This window comes from Anolis sagrei, chromosome 3 (genome assembly GCF_037176765.1).
Source record: "Anolis sagrei isolate rAnoSag1 chromosome 3, rAnoSag1.mat, whole genome shotgun sequence".
NCBI classification, from domain to species: Eukaryota; Metazoa; Chordata; class Lepidosauria; order Squamata; family Dactyloidae; genus Anolis; species Anolis sagrei.
Window position 1 is genome coordinate 265,096,116 of NC_090023.1, and position 16,058 is coordinate 265,112,173.

Sequence of the window (16,058 nt, forward strand, 5' to 3'; positions counted from 1 at the left end):
CTCCCTTCCTGATAACTGAGACAATCCTAGATAACATGAGCTATAGCAGGGATGTCAAACACATTTTCATCACGGACCACATCAGTCTTATGGTTGACTTCAGAGGGCAGTTGAATTCATGGATAGCAAATCCATGGACATACAGGTACAAGTACAATTTGTTTATACATAATGATCAGTGCTCTTTGTTGTTGTTTATTCATTCAGTCACTTCCAACTCTTCGTGACCTCCTGAACCAGCCCATGCCAGAGCTCCTTGTTGGCCGTCACCACTCCCAGCTCCTTTAGTGTCAAGACAGTCACTTCAAGGATAACACCCTTGCTCTTGGTCGTCCCTTCTTCCTTTTTCCATTTTCCCCAGCATCATTGTCTTCTCTAAGCTTTCCTGTCTTCTCATGATGTGGCCAAAATCTTTGCCTCTAATATCCTTCCCTCCAGTGAGCAGTCGGGCTTTATATCCTGAAGTATGGACTGGTTGACTCTTCTCATGGTCCAAGGCACTCTCAGAACTTTCTTCCAACACCACAATTCAAAAGTATCTATCTTCCTTCGCTCAGACTTCCTCAAGGTCCAGCTCTCACATCCATAGGTGACTGCAGGGAAAACCATTGCTTTTACTATGCGGATCTTCATTGCCAATGTGATGTTTCTACTATTCACTGTTTTATCGAGACTGGTCATTGCTCTCCTCCCAAGAAGAAAGTGTCTTCTGATTTCCTAGCTGCATCTGCATCTGCAGTAATCTTTGCACCTAGAAATACAAAGTCTGTCACTGCCATAGACATCTCCAAAGTTATGTGGCCAGCATGACTGCATGGAGCACCGTTACCTTCCCAACAAGGCAGTACTAATCTACTCACATCTGCATGTTTTTGAACTGCTAGGTTGGCAGAAGCTGGGTCTAACAGCAGGAGCTCACCCTGCTCTCCAGATTTGAACCACCAACCTTTTGGTCAACAAGTTCAGCAGCTCAACGGTTTAACCCGCTGTGCCACCAGGCTCCTCTATAAACTATAGTACTTGAAAAATGAACATGCTTTTTCCTGTGCAGAAAATGTTGTTTTCTGTTTTGATAAACACGTGTGAATTTTATGCAGGATAAGTCCTTAATCATGAAGATTCTTATCCCTTTAAGAATGGCCAATGAATGAAAACTCTCATGCTTTGAGTTACCGGCCTCTTATGATCTTGTTACCTTGACCAATAGCATATAGTAGACAAAATGTACTTGATAAAATATGTTCACACAAAGCTATTTTTACTGAAAACATCAAAATGAAAATATACATAGGAGCTACAATGAGTGATTGTTTATTGTGGAATGAATGTCCTTCAATGATTGTCTGATTTTTCTGTGATAAAAAAGTGTTCTTTCTCACTGTTTCCTTCAGAAAGAGTCTACAAAGAGGTGGAAGATGTGTTGGGTTCCTCTCACTCAGTCAGCTATCAAGATCGGAAGAAAATGCCTTACACCAATGCTGTGATTCATGAGTCTCAGCGGGTCAAATATATCTTACCTATTGGGGTCCCCAGACGGTGTGCGAAGGAGTTGCATATGCTTGGTTATCACATCCCAAAGGTGCAGATGCCCGATAAGGTTGCAATTCCATAACAAAAAGCAAAGAGCATCCCAGGGAGGCATTTTAATAGATGTTTACACCAAGTTCCTCCATTAATAAACAATAACCTGCAGAAAGTTGGGAAAGCCCAATATGGTCTGGATGCAAATCTACAATCCAAACAACTGAAAATGGCCTGATGATAAATAATATTCATCCAATGTATGCCAACTTCAGAGGTCCATTATCTTTTTCAGAATAGTCAGCTAAATCCTGAGTTGCTTTTTTTTTTTTTTAGAAATCAAAACTTTATATGATTAACATGAGGAGGGAAGTGCTCACAGTAGCCGTATCTTCCAGTTTTCCCACCTTCTTCACTTGAAAGGTAGAAATTTCAAAAGAGAACTTCTATCCATTTTAGAACACAAATTTGCTACTCATCCTAAAGGACCTGCCATGTTTTGGATAAAGGCAGCCCCCAAGTTATAAATAAGATAAGTTCTATGTATTGTCGAAGGCTTTCATGGCCGGAATCACTCAGTTCTTGTGGGTTTTTTTCGGGCTATATGGCCATGTTCTAGAGGCATTTCTCCTGACGTTTCGCTTGCATCTATGGCAAGCTTCCTCAGAGGTGAGGTCAGACCTCATCTCTAAGGAATCTTGCCATAGATGCAGGCGAAACGTCAGGAGAAATGCCTCTAGAACATGGCCATATAGCCCGAAAAAAAAACCCCACAAGAACTGAAGATAAGTTCTATAGGTTTGTTCTGAAGTTGAATTTGTATGTAAGTCTGAACAGGTACTTTTAAAGTATAACTAATAATAATAATAATAATAATAAAACTTTATTTGTACCCTGCTACCATCTCCCCAAGGGACTCGGTGCAGCTTACATGAGGCCAAGCCCACAATACATCAATAAACAAAAGCAATGACAATAATCAATACAAAACAGTTAAAATAACTCAAAAACAGAAAAATAGACAATAACAATATCAAATGTACAGCATTTAAAAACCTATGGCTGGGCCAAATGTAATAATTCAAATTTAAAATCAAAAAGTGCTGGGTATGAACAAGGTAAGGCAAATTAGAATAGGGTTTTCAGAGAAAGATAAGGGCGCGCAGACAATCCTAAGTCAGTATTAAAGTGCATTTGAGGACATATTGCTAAGAGTTTTCCTTTTTCTGGGAAGGCACACTGGAACAGCCATGTTTTCAGGCTCCTCCTAAAGACTGCCAGCATTGGGGAAAGTCTGATGTCCTTAGGGAGTGAATTCTAGAGTCGAGGGGCCACCACCGAAAAGGCCCTCTCCCTCATCCCCACCAATCGCGCCCTAACTCCAGCCATATATATAGGTATAGGTATAGGTATAAATAAAGGTAAAGGTTGCCCCTTGACATTAAATCTAGTCATGTCTAACTCTAGAGCAGTGGTTCTCAACTTTCTTAATGCCGCGACCCCTTAATACAGTTCCTCATGTTGTGGTGACCCCCAAGCAAAAAAATATTGTTATTGCTACTTCATACCTGCAACTTTGATACTGTTATTATGTAAATATCTGATATGCAGGATGTATTTTCATCACTGGACCGAATTTGAATACTGGTGGGGTTGTGGGGATTTATTTTGTCATTTGGGAGTTGTAGTTGCTGGGATTTATAGTTCACCTACAATCAAAAAGCATGCTTTACTCCACCAACACTGGAACTGAAGCAAACTTGGCACACAGAACTCCCATGGCCAACAGAAAATACTGGAAGGGTTTGGTGGGCATTGGCCTTGAGCTTTGGAGTTGTAGTTCACCTACATCTAGAGAGCACAGTGGACTCAAACAATGATGGATCTGGACCAAACTTGCCATGAATACTCAATATGCCAAAATATGAACACAGATGGAGTTTGGTGAAAATAGTCCTTGACGTTTGGGAGTTGTAGTTGCTGGGATTTATAGTTCAACTACAATCAAGAGAATTATGAACCACACCAATGATAGAATTGGGTGAAACTTCCCACACAAAACCCCCATGACCAACAGAAAATGTTGAGTTTTCTGATGGTCTTTGGCGACCCCTCTAAAACCCCCTCATGACCCCTCTAGGGGTCCCGACCCCCAGGTTGAGAACCACTGCTCTAGAGGGTGATGCTCATCTGCATTTGTAAGCCAAGATATGGCGTTGTCTGTAGAGGCCTTCATGTGGCTGGCATGACTGCATGGAGCACTGTTACCTTCCTGCCAGAGCAGTACCTTGTGATCTGTTCACATTGGCATGTTTTCAAACTGCTAGGTTGGCAGAAGCTGGGGTTAACAACAGGAGCTCACCCCACTCCTTGGATTTGAACCATGAACCTTTCAGTCAGCAAGTTCAGCAGCTCAGTGGTTTAAACCACTAGGCCACTGGGTTCTCTCTCTCTCTCTCTCTCTATATATATATATATAGGATAGCATAGGGAAGAGTTAACACCCCTATGGTGTTTGTATGTGCCCCTGTTTAAAAGATTTCTCCTCACTTTCTGTCTCTGTGATAATTAAATTTTGAAAAAAATTAATTTGTTGTGGATACAATGGTTCTGGCCCGGGATACCTGTCTGAACGTATCTCCTTCTACGTCCCACCTAGGAGTTTAAGATCTTCTGGAGAGGCCCTGCTCTCAGCCCCACCCCGGTCACAAATGCGGTTGGCGGGGACGAGGGACAGGGTCTTCTCAGTGGTGGGCCCCCGCCTGAGGAATTCACTCCCCAGGGAAATTAGGTCATCTTCATCCCTCCTCTCTTTTAGAAAGAAATGAAAAAACGTGGATGTGGGATCAGACCTTTGGGTAATTTTGCAGACTTAACAATGAAAATGACGACAATTGCTATGGACACGGTTTATGGACAAGCTTAATTGAGCCTTCAATTACAGAACTTGTCAGGATGATGGCCACCAGTCTGGCTCTCTTTTTAGTAGACTTTATTGTATTAACATAATGTTTTTAACTATTCATAATTATTGATTTTGATTAGTATTTTATTGTGTTTTACTTGTAGGCAAATTATTGATTTTGATTAGTATTTTATTGTGTTTTACTGGAAGCCGGCCTGAGTCCCCCCCCCCAAGGGGGGGTTGAAAAGGGTGGGGTACAAATACCCCAAATAAATTAATAAATAAATAATAAATATATACAAGGTGTATTGATAACTCTTCAGTTGAGACACCTTTTCCCCATGGAATGCATTTGACCAGTATCTGGCTACTTGGAGTGCCTCTGGTGTTGCCGCAAGAAGGTCCTCCATTGTGCATGTGGCAGGGCTCAGGTTGCATTGCAGCAGGTGGTCAGTGGTTTGCTCTTCTCCGCACTCGCATGTCGAGGATTCCACTTTGTAGCCCCATTTCTGAAGGCTGGCTCTGCATCTCGTGGTGCCAGAGCGCAGTCTGTTCAGCGCCTTCCAAGTCGCCCAGTCCTCTGTGTGCCCAGGGGAGAGTCTCTCATTTGGTATCAGTTCTGTTGTTAAGTATGGGGACACTGTATACTTTAGCTGCAGGATTGCCCCAAAGCAGTGGTTCTCAACCTGTAGGTCCCCAGATGTTTTGGCCTTCAACTCCCAGAAATCCTAACAGCTGGTAACTGGCTGGGATTTCTGGGAATTGTAGGCTAAAACACCTCGGGACCCACAGGTTGAGAACCACTGCCCCAAAGCATACTTCAGCCCGAGATGAAAGATAAGATGGTTACTTCAGAAGTTCAAGGAAGACCTATGTCACAGATAGCTCTGTCCTTTGACATTTTACGGTTTCTTTCCTCCACTCTTACATACAAAGTGGAATCCTTGACATGCGAGTGTGGAGAGGAGCAAACCACTGACCACCTGCTGCAATGTAACCGGAGCCCTGCCACATGCACAATGGAGGATCTTCTTATAGTAACACCAGAGGCACTCCAAGTGGCCAGATACTGGTCAAAGGACATTTAATCAACTACCAAGTTTGCAAATTATGCGTTTTGTCTGTTTGTTTGTTTTGTTCTGTTAGAAATGTAATATAATTTGACTGGTTGTCCTGACATGACAAATAAATAGCATCTTATATCCAAAACACTTGCCTTATATTGCCTAACCATGAGGCTGGCCTGAGATCATGATCACTAGATCAGCTTAAACTGGACCATTAAGGCCATGTGCCTTTCCAGTAATCAAGACTTCCCCTCAAATGGGACTTCTTCAAATGTCCCATTTGCTGGAATTCAGTTTCATTTCCTCAGAGACCGATGAAAGCAGTGATTTCCAAACTCTAGTTCTCCTGGTGTTTTGGACTTCAACTCTCAGGCGCCTCAGGGATCAGAGATTGAGGGATTTAGGAGACCAAAATTAGCTAAACACTGGATTAAAGCAAGGGATTTACTAATGGCACCTGATCCTATCTGATCCGGGAAGCTAATTAGAGCTGGGTGTGTAAAGCCTGTATTTATCACTGACATAGGTGCTACTAGCTCCAACTAAGGCTGAATCTACACTGCCCTGTATACCAGGATCTGATCCCAGGTTATCAGTTTATCCCAGATTATCTGACAATGTGGACTCATATAATCCAGTTCAAAGCAGCTAACCTGGGATCAGATCCTGGGATATAGGGCTGTGTAGATCCAGTCTGAGAGACCATGAAGCATGCCGGCACAGGTGTATTCTGAATCAACTTTTTCTTTCTTTCAGAAAACCCTTGTTGTTACAGATCTGAATTCTGTTCTTTGTGATCCCAAGCAATGGGAGACGCCTAATGAATTCAACCCAAACCATTTTTTGGACAAGGAAGGGAAATTCATCACCAGAGAAGAATTCTTGCCATTTGGAGCAGGTAAGTATGGAATTAAGTTACAGAATATTGTCGAAGGGTTCCATGGATGGAATCACTGTGGTTGTTCTGGGCCTGTAACAGCGGTCTTTTCTATAGGACGTATACTTTAAGCCCAGCGGGAAGCCAAGGCGCCTCAAAGAGAGGTTCTCAGGGATTTTTCTGAAGTCATTAGAGTCTTTAATGATACAACAAAGTCTTTATTATGGAACAAACAACAAATCTTCAATGGTTAAAACAACACTTCGAGGCTTTCTTAGTCTAGTCCTTAGTGGACTGGCACCTGACTTTGATTAACTGTACTTTCTCTGTAGGAAAAAACCCTATTTAACCTCTCCCAGGCTGTTTACTATCTATGCCTCATCGGTGTGGGTCCTACTACCGATTCCAAATGCGTCTGGGTATCGAGTAGACCTACCAGCCAAGGCTTGTAGATATTTCAGCTGGAGTTCCATGGATCTGTAGTGCTGTCCTCCCTCAGAGAATTCTTTGAAAACTTCAGGGCTGTTTTCCCTCTGATTGCTGTGAGACTGAGAGGCTGTGAGCTCTCAGCCAGAGCCTTGGGACTTTTTCCCTGGAATTTCTGTTTCTGTTTCCCCGGATGCTCTTGAGAAAAGAAGCTTTTCTACGGAACGAGCTGGTCTACGTCCTATAGTTTAGCTTCCTTATGAGAGACTGCCCCAAAAAATAGCTCCTTTCCCTCCCAGAGCCCTGAACAAGGGGCGGAACCAAAGCTTAATTATGATGGACCGGAGGCCTGCCCTATGACTGCAAACAGATAACAGAAAGAAAATAAAGTTGGAGCTCCTGGTACAGCTGTACCAGCACAGTGTTGTTGTAGGTTTTCCAGGCTTATATGGCCATGTTCTAGAAGCATTCACTCCTGACGTTTCACCTGCATCTATGGCAGGCATCCTCAGAGGCTGTGAGGTTTGTTGGAACAACAGACCTCACAACCTCTGAGATGCCTGCCATTGATGCAGGCGAAACATCAGGAGAGAATGCTTCCAGAACATGGCCATATAGCCCGGAAAACCTGCAACAACCCAAGATACAGAATCTTAGAGCTAAGAAGTGTTACAAGGGCATGTAGTCCCTGTCAGTGCAGAATATACAATTATAGCACCACTGAAAGACCCTCACCCAAACTCCAAAGAAAGAACCCTAAACTTTGCAATGTAATCAGTCTATTTCACTGCCACTTACTACAGTAAACACATTATTTAAAATATTTAGATGGAGTTTCTTTTCTTGTCATTTCAATCCATACCATCACTTTTTTGGTTTTTTTCAAAATATTGATGGAAAATATTGATTAAATTAGGATGGGCAATGTGGCACACCAAATGTTTTTGGACCAGAACTCCCATCGTCTCTAACCATAGATAAGGATGAAGAGTGATGATAGTTTTAGTGTAATTACATAATTTGTAAATTTATTATTATTATACATTGACACAAAAACACAGTATGTCACAGCAAGCGAGTTATATGGATTTCGTATCACAAAATCACAAGTCGAACACTTCCCAAGCCTCTAGGACTGTGTGATGTATTTTCGAATGATTGGCACGGATCCAAGTAAGGTGGCCTTTTGCAGTTGACAGATTGTGATTTTGGCAATGTTTATTGTTTCCAATAACTGAGGTCTTTTGGCACGGCACCCAGTGTGCTGATGACCACTGGGACCACCTGTACTAGTTTATGCCAGAGCCTTTGCAGTTTAATTTTGAGGTCCTGATAATGGCTGAGTTTTTCCTATTGTTTTTGTCATAAATTTATTATTATTAATAATATTTCTTAATTTTTTTCAGCAATATAAGTACCATTATACATTTTAAGTCAATAATTTTCCCCTGTATGGAAATATTGTTATTATTTTGCTAATCATAGAATCCTAGAGTTGGAAGAGACCTCATGGGCCATCCAGTCCAACCCCATTCTGCCAAGAAGCAGGAAAATTGCATTCAAAGCACCCTTGACAGATGGCCATCCAGCCTCTGTTTAAAAGCTTCCAAAGAAGGTGCCTCCACCACACTCCGGGGCAGAGAGTTCCACTGCTGAACGGCTCTCACAGTCAGGAAGTTTCTCTTAATGTTCAGATGGAATCTCCTTTCCTGTAGTTTGAAGCCATTATTCCGCGTCCTATCTATCAATCTATCATTTTAAGCAATTTCTTCATTCCTTTATTATCCTAATTTTATTCAATCTTCAAAACCCACTAACATTTTGACATTTCCATTTTTCTCTGTAATTGATATAAATGGTTCAATTCTTTTGAAAAGTTATCAGCTGATTTCTGCCTTATTAAGAAAGATAATTTGTCAATTTCTGCCAATTCTAAAACTCATTTTTTTAGGGGCAATCCTTTCATTTTCCATTTTTGTGCATAGAGTAATCTTGCTGCAATAATCATGTAATCTACTCACTTGAAATTTGTGGTTTTTGTTTGTTCGTTTGGAAGTCTCAGTAGAATTTGAGTTGGATCTAGTTGTAATCTGATTTAAAATATCTCTTGATTCACATTTCCACCATGTGTTCTAAACATGTATGTTGGGCAATGTACCATCTATTTTATAGAAATCCTTTTCAAGAAAAATTTAGGATATTGTTTAGTTCTTGTGACTACATACTCTGCTATCTTTCATAAAATCATAGAATCAAAGAGTTGGAAGAGACCTCATGGGCCATCCAGTCCAACCCCATTCTGCCAAGAAGCAGGAATATTGCATTCAAATCACCCCTGACAGATGGCCATCCAGCCTCTGTTTAAAAGCTTCCAAAGAAGGAGCCCCCACCACACTCCGGGGCAGAGAGTTCCACTGCTGAACGGCTCTCACAGTCAGGAAGTTCTTCCTCATGTTCAGATGGAATCTCCTCTCTTGTAGTTTGAAGCCATTGTTCCGCGTCCTAGTCTCCAAGGAAGCAGAAAACAAGCTTGCTCCCTCCTCCTTGTGGCTTCCTCTCACATATTTATACATGGCTATCATATCTCCTCTCAGCCTTCTCTTCTTCAGGCTAAACATGCCCAGCTCCTTAGGCCGCTCCTCATAGGGCTTGTTCTCCAGACCCTTGATCATTTTAGTCGCCCTCCTCTGGACACATTCCAGCTTGTCAATATCTCTCTTCAGTTGTGGTGCCAAGAATTGGACACAATATTCCAAATGTGGTCTAACCAAAGCGGAATAGAGGGGTAGCATGACTTCCCTGGATCTAGACACTATGCTCCTATTAATGCAGGCCAAAATCCCATTGGCTTTTTTTGCCGCCACATCACATTGTTGGCTCATGTTTAACTTGTTGCCCACGAGGACTCCAAGATCTTTTCCACATGTCCTGCTCTCGAGCCAGGCATTGTCCCCCATTCTGTATCTTTGCATTTCGTTTTTTTCTGCCAAAGTGGAGTATCTTGCATTTGTCCCCGTTGAACTTCATTTTGTTAGTTTTGGCCTATCTCTCTTTGGGCTTTTCCAGCTCAATATTCTGATATTTTATCATAACTTTTTAAAATTGATAAATCAAACCATACAGTTCACCATTCTGGACACAAGGTGGCAGGAAAGGTATAACAAATGCATATACAATGACTTCACTAAGGCTGAAAAATAAAATCCACTAATTTGAAGACCACTGTGAAGTTATTGCATGAATTATAATTGAGTTTTTACTGGGACCAATAGTTAAGGCTATTTTTCTTTTATTCTAATTATTACAAGGAAACTGTCACCTTTTATCATGAACAAACAATGATACTAAGATCTGTTGATATTTTAAAATACGTTTTCTTGAAAAAATATGTATGAATGAATACATTTTGTATTAGGCTTTGCATTTATGTATGCTTTCCGGAGGAGCCCCCGGTGGCGCAGTGGGTTAAAGCACTGAGCTGCTGAGCTTGTTGATCGAAAGGTCGCAGGTTCGATTCCGGGGAGCGGTGTGAGCTTCCGCTGTCAGCCCTAGCTTCTGCCAGCCTAGCAGTTTGAAAACATGCAAATGTGAGTAGATCAATAGGTACCGCTCCAGCTGGAAGGTAACGGCGCTCCATGCAGTCATGCCGGCCACATGACCTTGGAGGTGTCTACGTACAACGCTGGCTCTTCGGCTTAGAAATGGAGATGAGCACCACACCCCAGAGTCAGACATGACTGGACTTAATGTCAGGGGACTACTTTTACCTTTACCTTATGCTTTCCGGAATGGCTTCCAAGTATCACAACGTTCAAATACATGTAATCTGGAGAATTTCAACCCACCACGTGAAAATGAACGATCACTGTCCAACAATCTGAAAATGTCTTCCTGCATTTCCAGCTATACTGCATCTCTTTTTCAAAGCTAAATCCAATCTAAACATTCCATATCCAGAAAACTCCAGTCAATTCACTCACAACATGCCTTGCTTGATATAGGATAAATTCTGGTATTTTTTCTTTGACCTATTGAATCATAAAATCTCTTTCATTTGCTTTCTCCCTAGTTTCATTTTGAATTTGTACAGTTTTCTCATTAAGTAGACACTATCTGTACATATATTGATTTCAAATTCAATTTTGTTTTCTTCAAATTGGAAATTTATTTTAAAGAGTAAGCCTAATGACACACTTCGTGGTGGTAGGATTCTTACCACCAGAGTATTATCCTACCACTATTTAATTATGGGGGATTGCTATGTGTTGCTATGATCATTTTTTCTTGCAAATAAATTTCCAAATATTATCTGGAGGAATTCAGGTGGAGAACCACTCCTGGCATTGATCATTAATGATCAATGGAGAACAAGCCCTATGAGGAGTGGCTTAAGGAGCTGGGCATGTTTAGCCTGAAGAAGAGAAGACTGTGAGGAGATATGATAGCCATGTATAAATATGTGAGAGGAAGCCACAGGGAGGAGGGAGCAAGCTTGTTTTCTGCTTCCCTGGAGACTAGGACGCGGAACAATGGCTTCAAACTACAAGAGAGGAGATTCCATCTGAACATGAGGAAGAACTTCCTGACTGTGAGAGCCGTTCAGCAGTGGAACTCTCTGCCCCGGAGTGTGGTGGAGGATCCTTCTTTGGAAGCTTTTAAACAGGGGCTGGATGGCCATCTGTCAGGGGTGATTTGAATGCAATATTCCTGCTTCTTGGCAGAATGGGGTTGGACTGGATGGCCCAGGAGGTCTCTTCCAACTCTTTGATTCTATGATTCCTATTACAGTAGAGTCTTGCTTATCCAACATAAATGGACCGGCAAAACATTGGATAAGCGAAAATGTTGGATAATAAGGAAGGATTAAGGGAAAGCCTATTAAATGTCAAATTATGTTATGATTTTATAAATTAAGCCCCGAAACATAATGTTTTACAACAAATTGACAGAAAAAGCAGTTCAATACAAGGTAACGTTATGTAGTAATTACTGTATCTACTAATTTAGCACTAAAATATTGCAATGTATTGAAACAGCTGTGGATCCGGGCAGAAGGCAGACTGCATAGGATAATACAGAATGTTGGATGAGCAAAAATTAGATAAGCGAGACTCTACTGTATTTTTAAAAGTTTAAAGGAGCTGGATAACATATACTGGCAGCGTAGTAGAGACCCTGAGCCTATTTTAAAAACGAATATTCCTAGTCCTAGTCCCCCTCTGCTGCCTCTTGAAATATATATATATATATATACACACACACACACACACACACACACACTAGCTGTATCCGCCACACATTGCTGTGGCCAACTTTCCCTCCCTCTTTCTCTTCTTTCTTTCTCTCCTCCTTTCTTTCTCTCCTTCCTTCTCTTTTTTCCCTTCTCTCCTTCTTTCCTTCTCTTCCTCTTCCTTTCCTCCCCTCTTTTCTTTCCCTTGCTCTTTTTCCCATTTCTTCCTTCTCTATCTATTATTGGACTGCAACTCCCTACAATCCTCCTGATCTATCTATCTATCTATCTATCTATCTATCTATCTATCTATCTATCTATCTATCTATCTATCTATCTATCTATCTATCTATCTATCTATCTATCATCTATCTATCTCATCTATCTATCTATCTATCTATCTATCTATCTATCTATCTATCTATCTATCTATCTATCTATCTATCTATCTATCATCTATCTATCATCTATCTATCATCTATCTACCAACCAACCTATCTCTATCTAATCTATCTATCTGGAGGGTTGCTGAGAGTTGCAGTCCAGGAATAGGAAATTGGAAATATGCAGGAGTTGAGACGCTCTCAAAGAAATCCAAGGAGCAGAAGGCTTGCAACTTGGAAGCAGTGCTTTTGGATCATTCTCCTCTCCTAAAGGGCCTGGTCTAGGGGATACTGGGAGCTGTAGTCTGGAAGAGAGTGTGGATATACTATTGTGTGCTTTGTTTCCCAGGGGGAGTCGTTTTTGCGCATGCACTGTAGCATCTTTTTGCTTTTTTGGCTTTTTAAGTCCCTTCCACTGTGAGTTTCAGTGTTTTTATGAGTGATGGTCACTCATTGACCTGATAGGTGTATTGTGTCCAGATTTCACGTCAATTCATCAAGTGGTTTTTGAGTTATGTTAATCCCACAAACAAACATTACACACACCCACACAGACACATATATATAGAGGGGGTGGGGGGAGGACAACCAGAATCTCTGTGAGCAAACAGGAAGGAAAAGCTCTAGGAGTGGAAGCTGGACCTTTCTCCACCCAAAACATTTCTTCTAGTCTACAAAGTAGGGTTAGTCAACATTGAGACTATATGTCCCCTTGGATCCCAGATTAGACTGAATGCCAAATAATTAGAACAGAGCCAAATGAATGAAAACTAGTAGGAAGAGAAGGGCAGCTATAATAATAGTTGCCTGCAGAATTATGACTCACCGTTTTGTTGCATTACAAAACTGGCTCTGGGTTAGGAAGGACTAACCTCATCTGAGATTCTACAATATGGTGACTCACAGTGAAGAAGGCTTAAGTGATAGTTGTGCTACACCACCCTTTTGCTGAATATCGATGTTGCGCAATGGATTGCATCTATGCAAACGTGTCCCCATCCACACACTCCATAACTTTAATGACTCATGTGGTACTGAGCACAGAGGAGTAGTTACACAACACCGAAGAGTGTGCACAGAAGAGCACTGATGAGTTGTTGAACAACTACTCCACTTTGGCAGGAAAAACGAAAAGCAAAGAGACAGAATGGGGGACAATGCCTGGCTCGAGAGCAGTACGTGTGAAAAAGATCTTGGAGTCCTCATGGACAACAAGTTAAACATGAGCCAACAATGTGATGTGGCGGCAAAAAAAGCCAATGGGATTTTGGCCTGCATCAAGAGGAGCATAGTGTCTAGATCTAGGGAAGTCATGCTACCCCTCTATTCTGCTTTGGTTAGACCACACCTGGAATATTGTGTCCAATTCTGGGCACCACAATTCAAGAGAGATATTGACTCTAAGCTGGAATGTGTCCAGAGGAGGGCGACTAAAATGATCAAGGGTCTGGAGAACAAGCCCTATGAGGAGCGGCTTAAGGAGCTGGGCATGTTTAGCCTGAAGAAGAGAAGGCTGAGAGGGGATATGATAGCCATGTATAAATATGTGAGAGGAAGCCACAGGGAGGAGGGAGCAAGCTTGTTTTCTGCTTCCTTGGAGACTAGGACGCGGAACAATGGCTTCAAACTACAAGAGAGGAGATTCCATCTGAACAGTCAGAACTTCCTGACTGTGAGAGCCGTTCAGCAGTGGAACTCTCTGCCCCGGAGTGTAGTGGAGGCTCCTTCTTTGGAAGCTTTTAAACAGAGGCTGGATGGCCATCTGTCAGGGGTGATTTGAATGCAATATTCCTGATTCTTGCCAGGGGGTTGGACTGGATGGCCCATGAGGTCTCTTCCAACTCTTTGATTCTATGCTTCTATGATTCTATGAACTAAAATCTCAAAGATCTAGAGACCATGCCTTATGACAGTGGTTCTCAACCTGTGGGTCCCCAGATGTTTTGGCCTTCATCTCCCAGAAACCCTAACAGCTGGTGCTCAAGTTCTTGAATGCAGCCAGCTACATCACGTTTCTCAGCCAATCACAGGGCTAGTTCTCTCCATTCTCCTCCCCTCCTGTGGTACTGTTTTGAACTTCAAGTCCCAGAAATCCCTATTGTATTTTTTTTAAAAAATATTGGCAAAAATGTAAAAAAAAATCCCAAAAATCAGTGGGTGAGCAAAGGTGTCTAGTGATGACCTTTTTGACCATCTGCCACAGTGATGGGAGAGTGACACTGGCCCAATCCATCCTCATTTCCCTGCATTGCTGAGAGCAGGGAAAAGGTGACATCAGCACTGGCCCATGTGGACACCAGACCAGTTTGGTTTAGGGCTGGCCCTGCTATCCATAATCACCTCAAAGTATAGGGCTTCTCTGAGTGTTCCCTAATTCTATGTAACGTAGGGTAAAACTGAGTTAATCCGAATTATCCCATGTTAAAGACCGAAAGTTCTTGGACATCCAGGATTGACTTCTGGTCCAAATTGGCGTTTGGGGCCAGTGTAGAGGAGCCCCAAATCAATGATTTAGGATGCAAGCCCGTGATCTGGAGCCGTGGTTCTCGATCTGTGGGTCCTCAGGTGTTTTGGCCTACAACTCTCAGAATTCCCAGACAGTTTACCAGCTGTTAGGATTTCTGGGAGTTGAAGGCCAAAACATCTGAGGAATCACTGGTTGAGAACCACTGATCTAGAGGTTCCATAACCAAAGACTTGATATTGCACACGCTAAAAACTGTTCCTGGAACAAAAGTAGGCTGCTGAGATATTCCAATCCAAAAGATTAGAAGAAATTATAGAAGATTATATGATTATGATTATGAAATGTGGGGGTAGGAGACTTTGGAAGGTCTGCCTTGGCCTACCAAACAGAGATCTCCAAGAGCTTGTGGAATGGCTCTATTTCATTTTCTTCTCTTTCTGCTCACAGGGGCTCGAACTTGCATGGGAGAACAGATGGCAAGGATGGAGCTCTTCCTTTTCTTCACCCACCTGATGAGAACATTTAGATTTCAACTTCCTGAAGGAGTGAAGGAACTCAATCAAGATCCCGTTGTCGGGCTATCAATGCATCCGCACCCTTATAAACTCTGTGCTATTCCCCGGAGTAGTTTATGATAAAATGAATGAAAATTTATTCACAGTGGCTTATTTATTACTATACATTTCTCCATCATTCTTCTACCAGTTCTCCAATGTTCTGCCATGACCCACTTGTTTCTTCAAATCAATATGTTTTAGATGTTCACCAGTTCATCATAACTTCAGGATGATGTATTATGCAACTCTCATTTAAGACAGAGCTTAGGCGCACCCTCTCATTGGTTGCTCTTGTTTACTTGTGTTTAATTTCATGGCTGGAGGAAAACTTGGGACTGTTTATAGCAGTGTTTCTCAACCTGGGGATCAGGACCCCGGGAGGGGGGGAGGGGGGGTCATGAGAAGGTGTCCGAGGGGTCGCCAAAGACCATCAGAAAACACAGTATTTTCTATTGGTCATCTGGGTTACATATGGAAAGTTAGGTCCAATTCTATTGTTGGTGGGATTCAGAATGCTCTTTGATTGTAGGTGAACTATAAATCCCAGCAACTACAACTCCCCAAATGTTAGGGTCTATTATCCCCAAACTCCACCAGTGTTCACATTGGGGCATATTGAGTATTT

General features: G+C 42.0%; 1 protein-coding gene across 1 annotated transcript in view; it reads left to right on the forward strand.

Annotated features, from left to right (window-relative positions):
* LOC132770413 (cytochrome P450 2J2-like) overlaps positions 1-15,628 on the forward strand; it is a 40,361-nt gene extending 24,733 nt beyond the window's left edge. Inside the window, exons 7-9 of the mRNA XM_067466103.1 lie at positions 1,392-1,579; positions 6,250-6,391; positions 15,324-15,628. Coding sequence (XP_067322204.1) covers positions 1,392-1,579; positions 6,250-6,391; positions 15,324-15,511 — 518 coding nt within the window. The 3' untranslated portion in view covers positions 15,512-15,628. The remainder of the gene's footprint in view (positions 1-1,391; positions 1,580-6,249; positions 6,392-15,323) is intronic.
* Positions 15,629-16,058: the final 430 nt, after the last annotated feature.